The sequence below is a fragment of the Schistocerca gregaria genome, chromosome X, assembly GCF_023897955.1.
Source record: "Schistocerca gregaria isolate iqSchGreg1 chromosome X, iqSchGreg1.2, whole genome shotgun sequence".
Lineage (NCBI taxonomy): Eukaryota > Metazoa > Arthropoda > Insecta > Orthoptera > Acrididae > Schistocerca > Schistocerca gregaria.
Window position 1 is genome coordinate 118,732,996 of NC_064931.1, and position 17,533 is coordinate 118,750,528.

General features: G+C 37.7%; 1 protein-coding gene across 3 annotated transcripts in view; it reads left to right on the plus strand.

Annotated features, from left to right (window-relative positions):
• Positions 1 to 10,531, plus strand: part of LOC126298421 (uncharacterized) — a 174,619-nt gene extending 164,088 nt beyond the window's left edge. For 2 of the 3 annotated variants that reach the window (XM_049989751.1, XM_049989750.1), the window contains one exon: positions 9,481 to 10,437. In XM_049989751.1, coding sequence (XP_049845708.1) covers positions 9,481 to 9,588 — 108 coding nt within the window. In that variant the 3' untranslated portion in view covers positions 9,589 to 10,437. Of the gene's footprint in view, positions 1 to 9,480 lie in introns of all 3 variants that reach the window. The other variant, XM_049989749.1, reaches the window with a different exon arrangement.
• Positions 10,532 to 17,533: the final 7,002 nt, after the last annotated feature.

Below are 17,533 nucleotides of genomic sequence, written 5' to 3' on the forward strand. Positions count from 1 at the left end.
AAGCATTTGACACTGTGCCCCAGTGTATGGTGTTAACAAACATATGAGCATATGGAATAAGTTCACAGATATGTGAGTGGCTCAAAGCCTTCTTAATTTATAGAACCTAGAATGTTATCCTCAATGGCAAAGTGTTCATCATAGACAAGTGTGTCAGGAGTGCCCCAGGGAAGTGTGATAGGATTGCTGCTGTTTTCTATATACATAAATGATTTGGTGGACAGGGTGGGCAGCAGTCTGTAGTTGGTTGCTGATGATGCTGTCATGTACAGAAGGTGTCAAAACTGAGTGATTTTTAGGAAGATACAAGATGATCTACACAAAATTTCCAGTTGGTGTGATGAATGGCAGTTAGCCCTAAATGTGGAAAAGTAAGTTAATGCAGGTGAATAGGAAAAATAAACCAGTGATGTCTGAATACAGCATTAGTATGTAGTGTACTGCTGCCTCTGTCTCTGGCTTGTGGATTACCAAAGTAGACATAGATGTAGGTGTAGATTTTTTAAGCCAGACATATCTAACATTTATATAGTACAGCATTTAGTAATGGTGAACATAAAATAGGGGTCAGACAAGTCATAAATACACAGTTGAAACAAATGACCTAACAAAACATTTATTCTACATACAGTATATCCACTCAGTGACAATAATAATTTCCATATTAATGACCACATTATGTTTACAAAGAAATACGTTGTCCTCAGAGCAGATGCTCAAAGTTACCCAGGCTATGCACATCCAGATATTGTGTGACCTGCTGTATTATACAGCTCACAACTCTTCAAAACATGGCTGTATCCACAGTTACAAGAGCAGCATGAACATATGCTATAACTCCTTTCACATGTGTTGGCAGAGTAGAATACACATGCTCCTTAAAGTGTCACTACAGGAGGAAATCCAGAGGATTTCGGTTAGGTGAAGACAGAGGCCATACAACTGGATCTCCCCATCTAAGCTGTTTCCCAGGAAATGTTGTCTCTAAATACCTTCGTACATTAATTCCAAAATGTGGAGGCACACCACAATAACCTCTTCCAAACACAAAGTGGAATGTCTTCCAATGCAACACGCACATAGTATGAGGGGAATGCATGATACTTTCATTCAGTCAACTGGTCAGGAAATAATGTAAGGGCCTAAACTCCTGTCTCCCTGAATTTCTTCCCTGATGTTGGTGCCAAAGTGAACTTAATATCCTTGGTCATGGGTGATGTGGGCTAACATCACACCACTGGTGGGAATTTTGCATATTGAAGACACACTTAAGAGTGAACACTTCTTCATTCAACCGTATTACAGTGTTCGTGAAGCCATCGTTGGTTTCCTGTTGTTAAAACTATTCCCAGAATTGCATTCTGCAGGATGCAGGTGTTGCATTAAAGAATAATGATATGGGTGCACCTCATGCTTGTGCAACACATCAACTACTATGCATTGTGAGACATGCAGTTGTCTTGCTACACTGCATCTACTTTGCTGGGGTTCTTGGTGTTGACCATCAGAATAGCTTCTTCAGTAGCAGGAGTGCAGTGAGTCTGTGGGTGACATCTGTCACACAGTGGCAGGAGGAGAGAACCTGTCTCCCAGAGGTAAAGCTCCAGACAATGAAACACATTTTAATCTGAATGACATTGACCAGGATATCTAGCAGGGTATTCACGAGTAGTAACACTAGCCCAGTTATCATATGCAGCAAGGACTGGAAGCATATCCACATATTCATTGTGTGTATATGCATATGTTTGCCTCACTGTTGTAGAATAACATAAGAAGAAAATATGATATGTGTACGAATAAACATGGGGTTTGTCATGGACGCATTACTCCACCAGCAACTAATCCCTATCTGTCGAACAGCACATACAGTATAAACACATAATTAGTCACAGCAGGTTGTTCCACATAATGTGAATCATCTCTTACAGAGTTTGTTCTGCATGATTAATAATCCTGAGTTAATAACCAGCATCAAAACCAATATAGGGATTAGTCAACTAAAGGGATGTCATAGCAAGATTGAATATTGTAATCCCCAAATCCTTGAAAATAAGCAAAAAATATACCTATTCAAAAAAGCACATAAAAATTCACTTGACACCTTCCTGAGAAAGAATTTCTGTTCATTCCAAATTAATAATATAAGTGTAGATCAGATGTGGCTTAAATTCAAAGAAATAGTATCGGCAGCAATTGAGAGGTTTATACCAAATAAACTAACAAACAACAGAGCTAATCCTCCTTGGTACACAAAATGGGTTAGAACACTGTTGCAGAAACAATGAAACAAACATGCCAAATTCAAACAGATTCAAAATCCCCAAGATTGGTGATCCTTCACAGAAGCTCGAAACTTAGCGCAGAGTTAAATGTGAGATGCCTATAACAGTTTCCACAACAAAACTTTGTCTTGAAGCCTAGCAGAAAATCCAAAGAGATTCTGGTCATATGTGAAGTATGTTAGTAGCAAGAAACAATCAAAGCCTTCTTTACATGATAACAATGGAGATACTGTCACAGACAGTGCTGCCAAAACAGATTTACTAAACATAGCCTTCCGAAAGGCCTTCACAAAAGTAAACAAAGTAAATATTTCAGAATTCGAATTGAGAACAGCTGTCAACATGAGTAACATAGAAGTAAATATACTCAGAGTAGTGAAGAAACTCAATCACTTACTAAAAGCAAGTCTTCTGATCGAGACTGTATACCAATTAGGTTCCTTTCGGAGTATGCTGATGCATAAGTTCCATAGTTAACCATCATATACAACTGTTCTCTTGATGAAAGATCTGTACCCAAAAACTGGAAAGTTGCACAGGTCACACAAATATTCAAGAAAGCTAGTAGGAGTAATCCACAAATTACAGGCCCATATCATTAATGTTGATATGCAGCAGGATTTTAGAACATGTATTGTGTTAGAACATTATGAATTACGGTACCTCGAAGGAAATGGTCTATTGATGCACAGTCAACATTGGTTTAGGAAACATCGTTCTCGTGAAACACAACTATCTCTTTATTCACATGAAGTGCTGAGTGCTATTGACAAGGGGTATGAGATGGATTCCGTATTCCTGGATTTCCAGAAGGCTTTTGACACTATACCACACAAGAGACTCATAGTGAAATTGTGTGATTATGGAATATCATCTCAGGTTTGTGACTGGATTTGTTATTCCCTGCCAGAGAGGTCACAGTTCGTAGTAACTGACGGAAAGTCATTGAGTAAAACAGAAGTGATTTCTGGCGTTCCCCAAGGTAGTGTTAAAGGCCCTTTGCTGTTCCTTATCTATATAGACGATTAGGGAGACAATCTGAGCAGCCGTCTTCGGTTGTTTGCTGATGACACTGTTGTTTATCAACTAATAAAGTCACCAGAAGATCAAAACAAACTGCAAAACGATTTAGAAAAGATATCTGAATGGTGCGAAAAGTGGCAGTTGATCCTACATGACAAAAAGTATGTCATCCACATGGCTACTAAAAGGAACTCGTTAAACTTCGGTTACATGATAAATCAGTCTAATCTAAAAGCTGTAAATTCAACTAAATATCTAGGTATTACAAGAAAGAACACACAGAAAATGTTGTGGGGAAGGCTAACCAAAGGCAGCATTTTATTGGCAGGACACTTAGAAAATGTAACAGACCTAATAAGGAGACTGCCTACACTATGCTGGGCTGTCCTCTTTTAGAATACTGCTGCACGGTGTGGGATCCTTATCAGGTAGGACTGACAGAGTACATTGAAAAAGTTCAATGAAAGGCAGCACTTTTTGAATTATCGCAAAATATGTGAGAGTGTGTCACAGAAATGATACAGGAATTGGGCTGGAAATCATTAAAAGAAAGGCGTTTTTCATTGCGAAGGAATCTTCTCATGAAATTCCAATCAGCAACATTCTCCTCAAAATGTGAAAATATTTTGTTGGCACTGACCTACATATGGTGGAATGATCACCACGATAAAATAAGGTAAATCAGAGCATGTACGGAAAGATATAGGTGTTCATTCTTTCCACGCACTATACGAGATTGGAATAATACAGAATTGTGAAGGTGGTTCAATGAACCCTCTGCCAGGCACTTAAATGTGATTTTCATAGTATCCATGTAGCTGTAGATTAATCCCAACACTACTAATTGTAAAATGTTCATTTTCAAATTTCACTGTTTTGCTAATCATAATGGACATGATGATCCCACATTTCGAATAATAATAATAATAATAATAATAATAATAATAATAATAATAATAATAATAATAATAATAATACATGGAGGTACATAATAAGCAGCATACACTTATCAGACTCGATGTTAAAATGCATAATTAGTGGTTCCAGTATGATGATACATACAACTGGTAACAAACTTTGGAAATTATTTGCAAAGCGCATTGAAAAAGAAATGTAATGTACCTGAATGTGACAAGAATAATAGTTGGTACTAAGCAATGGCACCATTGGGAGAGGATACACAAAAAACAGGTTTGGAATCTAGTAAATGCAGTGGTCTGAAACAATTCACTTCCATGATGTGCAAAGGTTTCTTTAAAAGCTGACCTACGAAAACAACTGTACTTAAATTTCTGGGCTCATAGTACATGTGTGCAAATGTTATCACTCTGACAGTTAAGACACCAGATATCATACCACACAGACTACATTTAGCAAATAAAAACAAATACGCCTCTACCAAAAACTGAACCCTCAAGCTCCTGCATGCAAACCCAAAATGCTACCCACTACACCAACTGCACACACCAACTGCACACACCAACTGCACACACCAACTGCACACACCAACTGCACACACCAACTGACAAGGGTAGTTACAACACATGCAGTTAATGTTGACAGATTGCCAATCATCAAAGCCCATGCTGTTAATTCAGCATGCATGAATTTTTCATCACCCTGTATCGAGAACAACAGAGGCCTTCTCACACTTCCTTGGGGCACTCCCGATGATACCCTTGTTGCTGATAAACACTCTGCATTGAGGACGAGATACCGGGTTCTATTACTTAAGAAGTCTTTCAGCCACTCACATATCTGTGAACGTATTCTTTATGCTCATACCTTCATTAACAGCCTGCAATGGGGCACAGTGTCAAATGCTTTCTGGAAATGTAGAAAAAATGGAATCTACCTGCTGCCCTTCCTCACTAGTTAACAGTATATCATGTGAAAAAAGGGCAATCTGAGTTTTGCATGAACGATGCTTTCAAAAACCATGTTGATTCATGGACATCAGCTTCTCTGCATCAAGAAAGTTTAATATATTCATTCTGAGAATATGTTCAAGGAATCTGCAGTGAACTGAATTTAGAGATATTGGTCTGGAATTTTGTGGGTCCATTCTATTACCCTTCTTATACACTGGAAATACCCGTGCTTTTTTCCAGTCACTTGGAACTTAGTGCTGAGCGAGAGAGTCATTATAAACGTGGGCTATGTAAGGGGCCAATGCCCTTAGAGTACTCTTTGTATATTCAATTGGGATTCCATCCAGACCTGGTGATTTGCTCTGAAACCCTTCAGTTGTTTCTCTAGGCCTCCATGCAGGAGGCTGTCCAGTGGTCAAATGATAGTATCTTGTGTGCACGATTTCTTGAAAATGAAATTTGAAACTTTGGCTTTCATTCTGCTATCTTCAGATGCCACACCAGCTTGGTCAAACAATGGACTGAATGGAAGCTTTAGACCCACTTATTGATTTTATGCAGGATCAAAATTTTTACGGGGTTCTGTTGTTGTTGTTGTTGAATCTCTACTAACCTTTGCTTGTCATTTTCACATGAGCTGAGATTGCAACAGCCTCTGCTTCCTCAATATCTTCTGAATTTTGTTATTAAGCTATAGTGAATCTCTTTCATTGTTTTTCCACTTACTAGGCACATAATTCTCCAGACCACAATTTATAATCTGCTTAAACTTTGCCATTATTCCTCTACATCCATCTTACTGGAACTAAGTGATGTCAATTCATTGTCGAAGTGAGATGCTAACAACTACTTATCGGCTCTATCTAGCAGGAACATACTCCTAGCCCTCTTGGCTGATTTATTAACTTTCATAACCATAGTTGCTATAATGACATGGTTGTTAATCCCCATTTCTGTACTGAGGTTGTTGTTAAGATCTGACCTATTTTTAGCTACAAGGTCTAAGATATTTCCATTGTGTATGGGCTGTGAGCTAGCAGCTCAAGACAGTTTTCAGAAAATGTGTTCAAAAGTATTTCACACGACTATCTGTGTGTACCCCCTGCAATGAATCCATAGTCATCCCAGTCCATACTTGGTAGGTTCAAGTAGCCTCAACAAGTATTGTATGATCTGGGTATTTACAAGCCACTGGCTGTATACTTTCTTTGAATGACTCTAGAACTGTCACCATAGAATTAGGTGAACATTAAAAACATCAACACTTAATTAGGTTTCACCTACACCTGCTACAAGTGACCAGATAACTTCACTGTCACACTCAACTTCGTCCTCAATAGTGGCAATACTTTTGTTAACTACAATGTACACTCCCATTCCTGTGGCCTCTAATCTGTCTTTCCCATATACTTTCTATGACTTGCTAAATATCTCACAGCTCTCCACCTCAGGTTTCAGCCAGTTCTCAGTACCAAAAATAACTTGAGTGTGAGAACTTCCCGGGCTGTTGTGTGAATCTTCAATAGGCAGTCATCATTTGAGCAGTTTTATTTGTATTAAGAGGTTATATTAGTCTACACTACATTTACTTCTTGTACCAATAGATCCATAGTGCAGAGATACTCCATGATGTAGTACATGTCAGAAAACAAGAATATACAATAAATATTTACAAACAAAAACAAATATACTAATGTAAGTTCCACAGATTCCAAGTGCAATGGTCCATATGGAGTCTGTACAGAAGCCTTTCACTGCTGTCATCTAAGTCAGCCATAATCCAACATGGAAAAAGTCACAATAATTGTGATTTGCATCATCACCAAATAATAGAGGTAATGTGCTTCTTGAAGTTTTCCTGGCAGATCAAATATTCTATCCTTTTCATTTTGCCATCATGCAGGATATTTTTAATTTGTGTTCCAGTATTTCAGATGCCAACCTTTCAGCCATTCTCAGGGTGAGTCACTTGCAAGTTTTTAAACCTCTTTCTATTGTATCTCTATCAGATTCTACTGTATGTGGGAAATATTTCTTCAAACATTGCAATAATAGCGAAGCAGCATAAAATACACAAGATCTTCCTTCCTCTGGCCAAGATGAAAGGTCTTCTGAGATCAGTGGAGGTTGAAATGTGTTTATAGATGGTGGGTATGTATGAAATTCCATGAGAGTGTGGTAAAGAGTACATAGCACAAACAATAAACACTGTAAAAGAGCATTGCATCAAACACCTGTGATACACCCACCATCTACAGCCTCATAAATGAGCTGTGGCTGTACACTGTATTTTGACTGGCCATTCCATGGATTGTGGGAAAGGTAAGATACAGGCCATAACTTCATCCTATTTGTAATGAGTAGTAAAGGAAGCTGTGGAAATGTTAGTAGCAGGCAACCTGTTCAACTGAGATGACAGTTACCAGCTCAACAAATCATGGAAACCCCTCATTTCACATCTGCGCACTGAAAGGAAATACTCTAAGTCTTTATGCCACCCATTATTTTCAACAACACACTTTGGAAGAACTGTGGATTCACTGAACCTCTCTTGCTTTGTTTTACTTTTAGATGCATAAAACTTAATCTATGCGTGACACTCTTGTTACCAACAGTGTTATGTATGGAACATCGCATTTACTCCAGAGTACATAGCGATTTAAAAACTTAAAAGTGATTCAAACTGAGATTGGCAGAAAGGCTGGAATGTGAATTAATAATATCCTGGATTCACATCTGAAAAATGACGGAATACAGGTAATGTTGATGGTAGGTTTTCTGGGAGATATTCAGTAAACAGAACTACTAGGAGTGAGCCTTGCTGCATTATTAGCAGAGAATTCCTTTTTTAAGAAAAGACATTACTGGAATATACATAACTCTCTCTTTTTTTATGTAAAGTTGGGAGGTTGGAGATTGGTTGCCAGTTGTTCATCTTGTACATGTCCTCTTCCTTGTGTAATGGAACAGTCTTAGAGATTCTGAGTACCTAAGGAAAGAAGCCAGTGCTCATGGAACAGTTTGTTACATTTCACAGTGGTTTTACTATTTCATTATTCGCCTGTTTTATTGCATAGCTAGATAAACAATTTAAGCCAGATTAGATGAAATTCTTCATATCATTGATAATTACAATAACCCCCCTGCAAAGATGCAGGCATTTAAAAAAAAGTGATTTCAGTGATCTTATACACTTTGGAGAGAGAGACTTTATTGGTGGTGAGTGACCAACTAAATGACTGGTAGCTACACTTTAAAAATATTTACTATATTTATAATAAATGTCTTTTATTTGTTGGCGATTACATTAGAGGGATTCTGGTGTGTCCTATTTGACATCAGTTTTGTGAAGTTTCTCTGGAAGTATCCCAAATGGCTTTATGTTGTTATTTGAATCATTTGTGTAGTTTCACTTTGCTGGCAGTTTTGCTTTAGATTTTTTTAAAGACAACCTTATTCAGATTAAAATAATCATGCAAACTGGAAACATTATAGTTACCCTTTGCTTGTAGATTCACCTTTTTTTTTTTTAAGTGATATTCTTACACTCTTTAGTCAAAGCCTAGAATTTTGCTGCAGTTATCTTTCCCCTCTTCACTCTTATTGTGTTCATGCTACAGCTTTGTGAATTTTGTCTTTCTAGCTTTAGTCTGGGTGATTTGCCACACTTTTCATTCATTTCTCCAAATTGAGCCTGCAATGTAACAACACTTCTCATAATTACAAAAAAATATTGAAACACCTAAATTACATTACTAAGATACCTACGGTGGTTCACATACTTTGACAGATGATTACTAACCCCTTTTTTTCTGCCACATCAGCACAGGGTCAGCATGGTTATGAATACATTTGGCATGGTTAGCTGAAGGGATGAGCAGATGCGCTTCCTGTTGCTTTCACTCTTGGTAACTTCATGATTTCAAACAATGTAATCCAAGCAACATTATCAAAAGCAGTCAAAAAAAATTGTTGCAGGAACCAGTCTCTACATTATCCTTTTTGAAAGTCAGTTGTGCTTATAGTATGAAGTCTGATAAAATTAGTGGTGCCTGTCACATTAAATATTAAAACACATGAAGTGATCACACAGCATTACTAACCAGGTGACCCCATCTTGGATTGTTTGGACACCTAGTGTAAGTCTTTTTATTTGACTCCACTTTAGTGATGTTAATGTTGAAATTATAGCTGTTTTTCTGTTAATTTGGTTTTATTTCCTATCACACTTTAGTATGATATGCACCGCATTTACACATAAATCTGTACAGCTGACACTTTACATATAATTTCCCTTACAGCCACTGCCAGCTCTGATGAGACACTGCGAATCTGGAATTTTCTTGGTGTGGAAAAAAGGAGATGCCCATTCCCAGCTCATAAGAAACTATTTAAAAAGCCTAGATTAAATATCAGAAGCTGTTGTCTTACACCTTTTAATTATATTAGCTGTATTATTCGCTGATCAATTTAATGAAATGTAAGTTTTAATTCTAATCACTTGATTATTTGCTTTTACTTAATCTTGAAATTTATGGAATTTAATTTCCTATTAGTAAGCCTATTTTTTGCCCGCTGGTTTCCAGGCTGAGAGATTATTTATGTTGTATATGAACATTCTTAAGAGATATTTGATATTATTATTTTTTTAAAGAAAGGAAATAAGATACGGTACCAAGTACCAAACATGAACAAAACCACAAACATAAATTGTAGTGTAATGTATTTAAAACTATGAGTGGTTTTATTTAAGCTAGTGTGTACACAATATGCCAGTAATTCCAGACAACTTGGAGTTTCATATACGTCAAACACAATGAGATCTCTTACAAGTGAAATGTAAATTTTGGTATATGATAGAAGAAACAAAGTTCAAATACAGCCATTAACACAAAATATAGCTTTAAATAAGTGACTAAACAGCACATGTTGTTTGCCAACTGAATAATTCAATTAGTATTTGAAATGTATTTTTGCCTGGCTTGTAAATGAGAGGAAATCAGAATATCAATTGACATTTTATGCATTGTTAGTGTGTTTTCCTAAAATATGGGAGGAAAAGACAGAGGTGGATCACCAATAATAATTTTTATTTGAGGATGATAGAGTGTTTTGAGCTCCATACAATTGTAATTCGCTGCTTACTATAACAACATTTTATGTGTATAGAAGTTGTCAGTGGTCCTGTTGTTAAGAACATACAGATGAGCCACCATAGCTGAAAATGCTTTGTACTCCTTAAATAAAATTAAGGTTAAATGTCTGAAAGTGAAATTTTTTCTTCCTTATTTTATAAATAAAACTTTGCTTTACATTTTCTGCAGTTGAGAATTATTAAACAGGATTTATAAATGTGAGTATTATTTGAAACACCTGCCTCTGTCTGTAGGCTTCCATGGATACTCCTAAAAGCCTTGTCCCATCACTGTTTTAACCAATACTTATTGTCCATTTCATAATGATTGACCCCTGACTTTGAGCCCATGTTCTAGATGCATCATATGAGGATCATCAGTTTGTTACATCTTGCCAGAATTGTCGAAACGTCTACTTTTATTTGGTGTATGAGTATTACATTTTCCTTTAAAAGGGGGTGGTGTACATAGCAAAATTTAAGAGAGAGCATGCTTTTTTGACCATTTGTGGTGATTGTCATATTTGAGGAGCCATATAAGTCAGGCCACAATTAGGAGCAAAATTTACTTCGCACAGTTTAAAGTTACAACCATACTCAGCTTCCAGACAAATAGTAGTTGGTTTCCAATGAGTCATTTTGTCCTAATAATGATGGGCATAGATAGCTGCAGTTTGCCTAATGGTGATACATATTAACAAGATAAAAAGTGTAAATGCAAGCTCTGTTGTTGCCTTTCACAGATATTACATTTTGTGCACATAAATCTACATAAAGAGCTAATATCACATCTTCAATTTACTTGCTTTTTCATTTCTATATACTGCATGCTTGTGTGTTCTATATTGCTGGACCTCTGAACAGCATTTACACTTCTTTGTAAATAGTTGCAGCATTTACACTGCAGCTCCCATCAGAAAAGAAACAATAATGCTCTGTCAGTCAAGAGAGACAGTGTTCGTAATATAATTAGTTGCCTTGCACTTGTGTGAAATCGTGCATTTATGGAGTTGTGAAAAGTCTATTCTGATCAGGGCACATGCTTACTTTGAGGCTGAAAAAGAACAGGGCACATGCGGCTCTGTATTGCACCCGGTGAAGATAACTTCTGAATATCTTGGTATTAGTAAAAGTACAGTGAAGCAAATTTTGAGAGAATGTAGAGGAACTTCATGATTGTATCACCATGAAAGAGTTTTGGCAGGCAACAGAAGTTTGTATTGGATAAGTTTACAAGGGGAGTCATAAGAAGAAAAATCCACTACTTTTCTGTGGAACAGTGCTTTCAACAGTGGCAGCCATGTTGGGAAAGTCGAAGACTGAAGTGGAAGATTTTCCTGATATAAGTGAAACAACCCCTTGGTGTGTTGTTCGAAAATTGGGCTTCAGATACAAAAAATTCAAGAAAAAACCTGTGCTGATGTAAAATAACTAAGTAGCAGGAAAGAGACAAGTTCTTGTGGGTGAAAAATGACACTTCCACAACACTTAACGGACTGTAACTTCATATTTTCATGGGGGCAAAAACTGTTCCATAAAACTTTGTGAAAGCTGGATAAATTCGTCTTCTTCTACTACTACTACTACTACTACTACTACTACTACTACTACTACTTCTCCTAATATTTCAGCTGAATACTGTCCAGCCATCTTCAGAGTGAGCAAAGGTGACAGATGCTCCAGCACTTGCTCCGTTCTTTTAAACCCACAGACCGAACCACTGTGTGTGTGACCACAGATAACCAATGTGCCAGAGACATTGAATGGTGGCAAAGAGATATGACATGTAAATGGAATTAAACCTATGGATGTGCATTTGATCGAGTGATATTGATGTATCACAGTGAGCTGCACCATCATGATACCTTTGTGATATAATTATAGAAATTGCCAGATTCCATGATTTGTCCAAGCTGAACCCACTATTTCTATTAATTAAATTCATTGCCAACTGAATTTCAATAGCTTCTTTCACTACTGAGTCCCAGAAAGAGGCTAAAATTTCAACTTTATCGTACACCATTGAGTGCCCAGTGTCGATAAAGTGCTCCACCACCACAGATTTACTAGGTTGTAAGAGCTGGGTGTACCTGCAGTGCTCTGTGCATGTCTCGTGGACTGTACAGGTTGTCTGTCTGATGTATGAATGGCTGCACTCATAGGGGATTGTGTAAACCCCGGACTTCTGAAGCACCGAACCATCTTTATCGGAACACAGGAGTTCTGCTGTTACTTTCACTTTATGTTTACTGATGATCCTTCCTATTTTTGGTGATAGGCTTCCCAGGGGTGGCATGAAAGCCATGGATTTGAAACTTTCCATGTCTTTTTTTCTGTGTTTCTTATCCCACTGTTGGTTTTATTTGTAGTGTCTCATGTATCTGCTGTGGACAGTACCCATTGGCTTCAAAAACTCTTCTCAGGTGTAGTAGTTCATCCATCAGACTGCTTTCATCAGCAATGATGTGTGCTCTGTGTACCAGAGTTCTGAGCACACTCATCATCTGCCAAAGATAGTAGCAGCCATTTGCACATAAATATAAATCCATATGGGTCAGTTTTCAAAACACTGTTTATCCTCTGTTTATGCCATCATCTTTGCACCATACAAACACATCCAAAAATGGAAGGCATCCAACTTTTTCAATTTCCATTGTGAACTGAATTTGTCAGTGGATAGAATTCAGATCATTTAAAAATTGTTTTAGCTTGCTTTCACCATGGGGCCACACTACAAACATGGCATCAACATACCCCCAAAACTCTGTGGACTTCAAGCTAGTACATTCCAGCACCTTCTACTTGAAATCCTCCATAAAAAAGTTGGCCATGAAGGACTACCCATGGCAACACCATCAGTCTGTTCATAAAATTCGTTATTCTATAAAAAAATACGTCAAGGTCAAAACATATTCAAATAAATCTGAAATCTCTTTATTGAAAGTCTTTCCAATGAGAGACAATTATTCCAAAAGAGGAACCTTTGTGAACAATGATACTACATCGAAGCTGACTAACATATTAGAATTGAAACTTACTGGAAGATTAAAACTGTGTGCTGGACCTAGACTCGAACTTGGGACCTTTGCCTTTGGCGGCCAAGTGCTCTACCACCTGAGCTACCCAAGCATGACTCACGACCCATCCTCACAGTCTCAATTCCACCAGTACCTTGTCTCCTACCTTCTAAACCTCATAGAAGCCCTCCTGCATACCTTGCACAACTAGCACTCCTGGAAGAAAGGCTATTGTGGAGACATGGCTTTGCCTGCGAAAGGCAAAGTTACCAAATTCAAGTCTCGGTTCAGCACACAGTTTTAATCCACCAGGAAGTTTCATATCAGTGCACACAGCTGCAGAGTGAAAATCTCATTCTGGATATCAGAATTGTTCAGTTTGAATGATTTCATTTTGGCAAAGAAGACCACAGAGGTACGTATGTGATGAGTCCATTTTTGCACCAGAGGCCTTAATAACAGTGCTAAGTGTTTGGCATGATCATAGGTGAGAGCTGATGTTAGTCACCATCTAACACAGAACACCATTCCTGTGGATCTCTGGAAGTCCATAAAGCCTTGGAGGATCTGCACCACTTGGTTTCAATCTTCACACACCTTCTGGTGGAAAGGGGGAGGCATTCAGAAGTGAAGCAGTCTTCTTTACAACCTGGTTGGTGTGGTCTTTACTGATATTCCAGTATGTGTTGTCACTCAGTAAACTGTTCATTTTATCATGATAGACATCACGTGAGATTAAAACAGTGGCACTACCTTTATCAGCTGCAAGAGCCACCATCTCAGTATCCTGGCAAAGCTTACATAATGCAGCCCTCTCTGCCACAGATATGTTACTCCTTCATTCAACCAGAATTTGTGAAAAATTGAAACCAAGTGGTCCGGTTCCTCCAAGGCTTTATGGACTTCCAGAGATCCACAAGAATGGTGTTCCTCTGTGTCCAATACTGAGGGTGCCAAATGCTTTGTGTCTTTATTAAGGCCTCTGGTGGGGAAATGCACTCACCACATATGTAACTCTGTGGACTTCATTGACAAACTGAAATCACTCAAACTGAACAATTCTGATATGTTAGTCAATTCCAATGTAGTGTCATTGTTCACAGAGGTTCCTCTTTTGGAAAAATTGTCTCACATTGGAAAGACTTTCAATAAAAAGATTTCAGATTTATTTGAACATGTTTTGACCTCAATATATTTTTATTCAATAATGAATTTTATGAACACTCATGGTGTCACCATGGGTAGTCCTTTGTTACACTTGGTGGCCAACCTTTCTATGGAGGACTTCAAGGAGAAGTTGCTGGACTCTACAAATGCATCATTGACATACCTCCAAAACACTGTGGGCTTCAAGCTAATAGTGTGGCCCCATGGTGAAGACAAGTTAAAATAATTTTTAAACCATCTGAATTCTATCAACATACAAATTCAGTTCATGATGGAAATTGAAAAAGTCGGATGCCTTCCATTTTTGGAGGTGTTCCTATGGCACAAAGATGATGGCATTTTGAGACATGCAGTGTATCAAAAATCAACCCACATGGACATATATTGATGCACAAGCAGATGCCACCCTTTTTCGCAGATGATGATTGTACTCAGAACTTTGGTACACAGAGTACACATTGGTACACAGAGTACACATTATTGCTTATGAGAGCCATCTGGAGGACAAAATTCTACACCTGAGAAGAGTTCTTGAAGCCAGTGGATTTTCTCCACAGCAGATGCATAAGACACTACAAATGAAACCAACAGTGGGTATAAGAAAAGAAGAGGAGGACACAGAAAGTTTTAAATCCATGGCTTTCCTGCCAATCCCCTGTGAGTGTTGCTGTTCATACATTGAAGAGAGAAATGTACAGTCCAAGAGACATGCACAGAGCACTGCATGTACACCCAGCTCTTACAACCTAATAAATCTGCAGTGGTGGAGCACTGTATCAACACTGAGCGCACTATAGTGTATGATAACAATAAAATTCTAGCCTTGACTTCATCTTTCTAGGACTCAGTAATCAAAGAAGTAATTGAAATTCAATTGGCAATGAATTTAATTAATGGAAACAGTGGCTTCAGCTTGAACAAATCGTGGAATCTGGCAGTTTCTGTAATTAAATCGCAAAGACATTGAGACAGTTCAGCTCTCATTGATACATCAATATCACTGTGTGGATTGGCTGCACACCCATAGATCTAATTCCATGCATATGGCATACTTTTTTTTGCTGTCAGGCAACGACTCTGTCAAATTGTGTAAATGTGTCCACATGCGCAGTGGTTCAGTCTGTGGGTTTAAAAAGACAGAGCAAGTGCTGGAGCATCAGTCACCTTGGCTCACTCTGAAGATGGCTGGATGGTATTCAGTTGAAATATCAGAAGAAGAAGAAGAAGAAGAAGAAGAAGAAGAAGAATTTATGCAACTGTACACATCAAATTTTATGAGAGTTGATGTGGTGAAAATCATTCCAGAAAGTCTGGTTGGCAAAAAGAAAAATGTCGTATGTATCAGAAAATATACACAATTATCACCCAGGGAGTGTTAGATTGTAATGGCTGGGAAGGAGGAATTTAAATACTATCCGGTCCTGAAAAAATGATTATAATGTGTCACATTGGGAACGAAGGTGGGATCGTACAAAATGGTGGCTTATGTTTTATTGAGCAAAAAGGAGGTGCAGGTCATCATTCTGAAATGAATGTGAAGATTGGTTTAGGAGCAGTCTCAAAAAATTGCCAAACAGATCTGCAACTGCTTTACATCAGGCTCCATATCATGAAATCCATCTTCAAAATGGATAAAGGATTCTGTTATTGAACTGGTGGAAAGCAAAATGTAGAGCTTCCACCTACTGCAACTTCATATGAGGAATTTACTAAAGGTGGCCGACTGGAATACGCGCAACCACACTTCAGGGTGCAAGAGTACTTTCTGGAAAGTATATCACAGTCAATGGCCAAGGAAATTAAACTTCTGTGGTTGTCTCTATGGCACTGTGAATTGAACACCATTAAGCTTGTTAGGACGTTTGTCTAGAAAAGGTAACAAAGGAGAACAACAATTTTAAAGTAAATGATACCTTACAGTTGGGTCCCTCAAACCTAGAAAGTGTTTCCCAAAGTGTATGGATGAATTCAGTGACTCATGTGCACAAACGTAAAAACAGTTATGCGCAAAGAGTCCACTGTGTTGACATAACAATAGAACCATATTTTCCATGTCCGCAGCTTGTGGTCTCATGGTCGCTTTCTCACTTCCTGAGTACATGATCCCATGTTTGATTCCCATCAGGGTCAGGGATGATTTTCACCTGCCTCAAGATGATTGGGTGTTTGTGTTGTCCTCATCATTTCATCATTCATGAAAGTGGCAACATTGGACTGAGAAAAGGTTGGGAATTTGTATGGGTGCTGATAACCACGCAGTTGAGTATCCCATAAACCAATCATCATCATCATCACCATCACCATTTTCCACATGAGAAAACAAAACATTTGCAAAAAATTGGGATAAAAGAAATGAGACATAGAATATAGAATAGAAGTTTGTCTTGTAATATAAAATTTCAAGTCGTCGTACAGAAGACTCATCAAAACATGAAAACTGTTTTACAATTTTCCTTATAATATCAGTAATATAATACAGAGTACTGAATAATTACTTAATTAAGCAATTAATAATTTTTCTCCAAAAGTGAACAACTTTTAAAAATTAAGAGTCCTAAAGACTTGTTCTCTCCTGCTCAAATTTTCAGGTTGTCACTTATGAATTCTTCTACCAAATAGTAACATTTCTGCTCTTGTTTCGCATGTAAGGATTTTTTCAGTGTTTCTAAACTTATGCTGAGCAGTTTTCTTCCTTTCACTGTGTTATAAATTTTCATACCTATATAATGTGGAGTTTGAGCATAAAGATTTAAACGATGGGTGGGCAGCATAAAATTATTTTGTTTTCTGGTGTTGTAATCATGTTGAAAATGATTTGCTACAAATAAATCAGGGTTACTGTGTAGAAAGATAATCAGCTCATATATGTACAGTATGGGATTTTTTTAGGAGTGGCCACCGTGATTTTCTTCATTCTACATTGTGCATATTTCTAACAATGGTTTTCTGAAGTTTTAGTATTCGACACACGTGGTTTGAGTTACCCCAAAATACAGTTCCATATCTTATTACTGACTCAAAGTATCTGTGATAGAC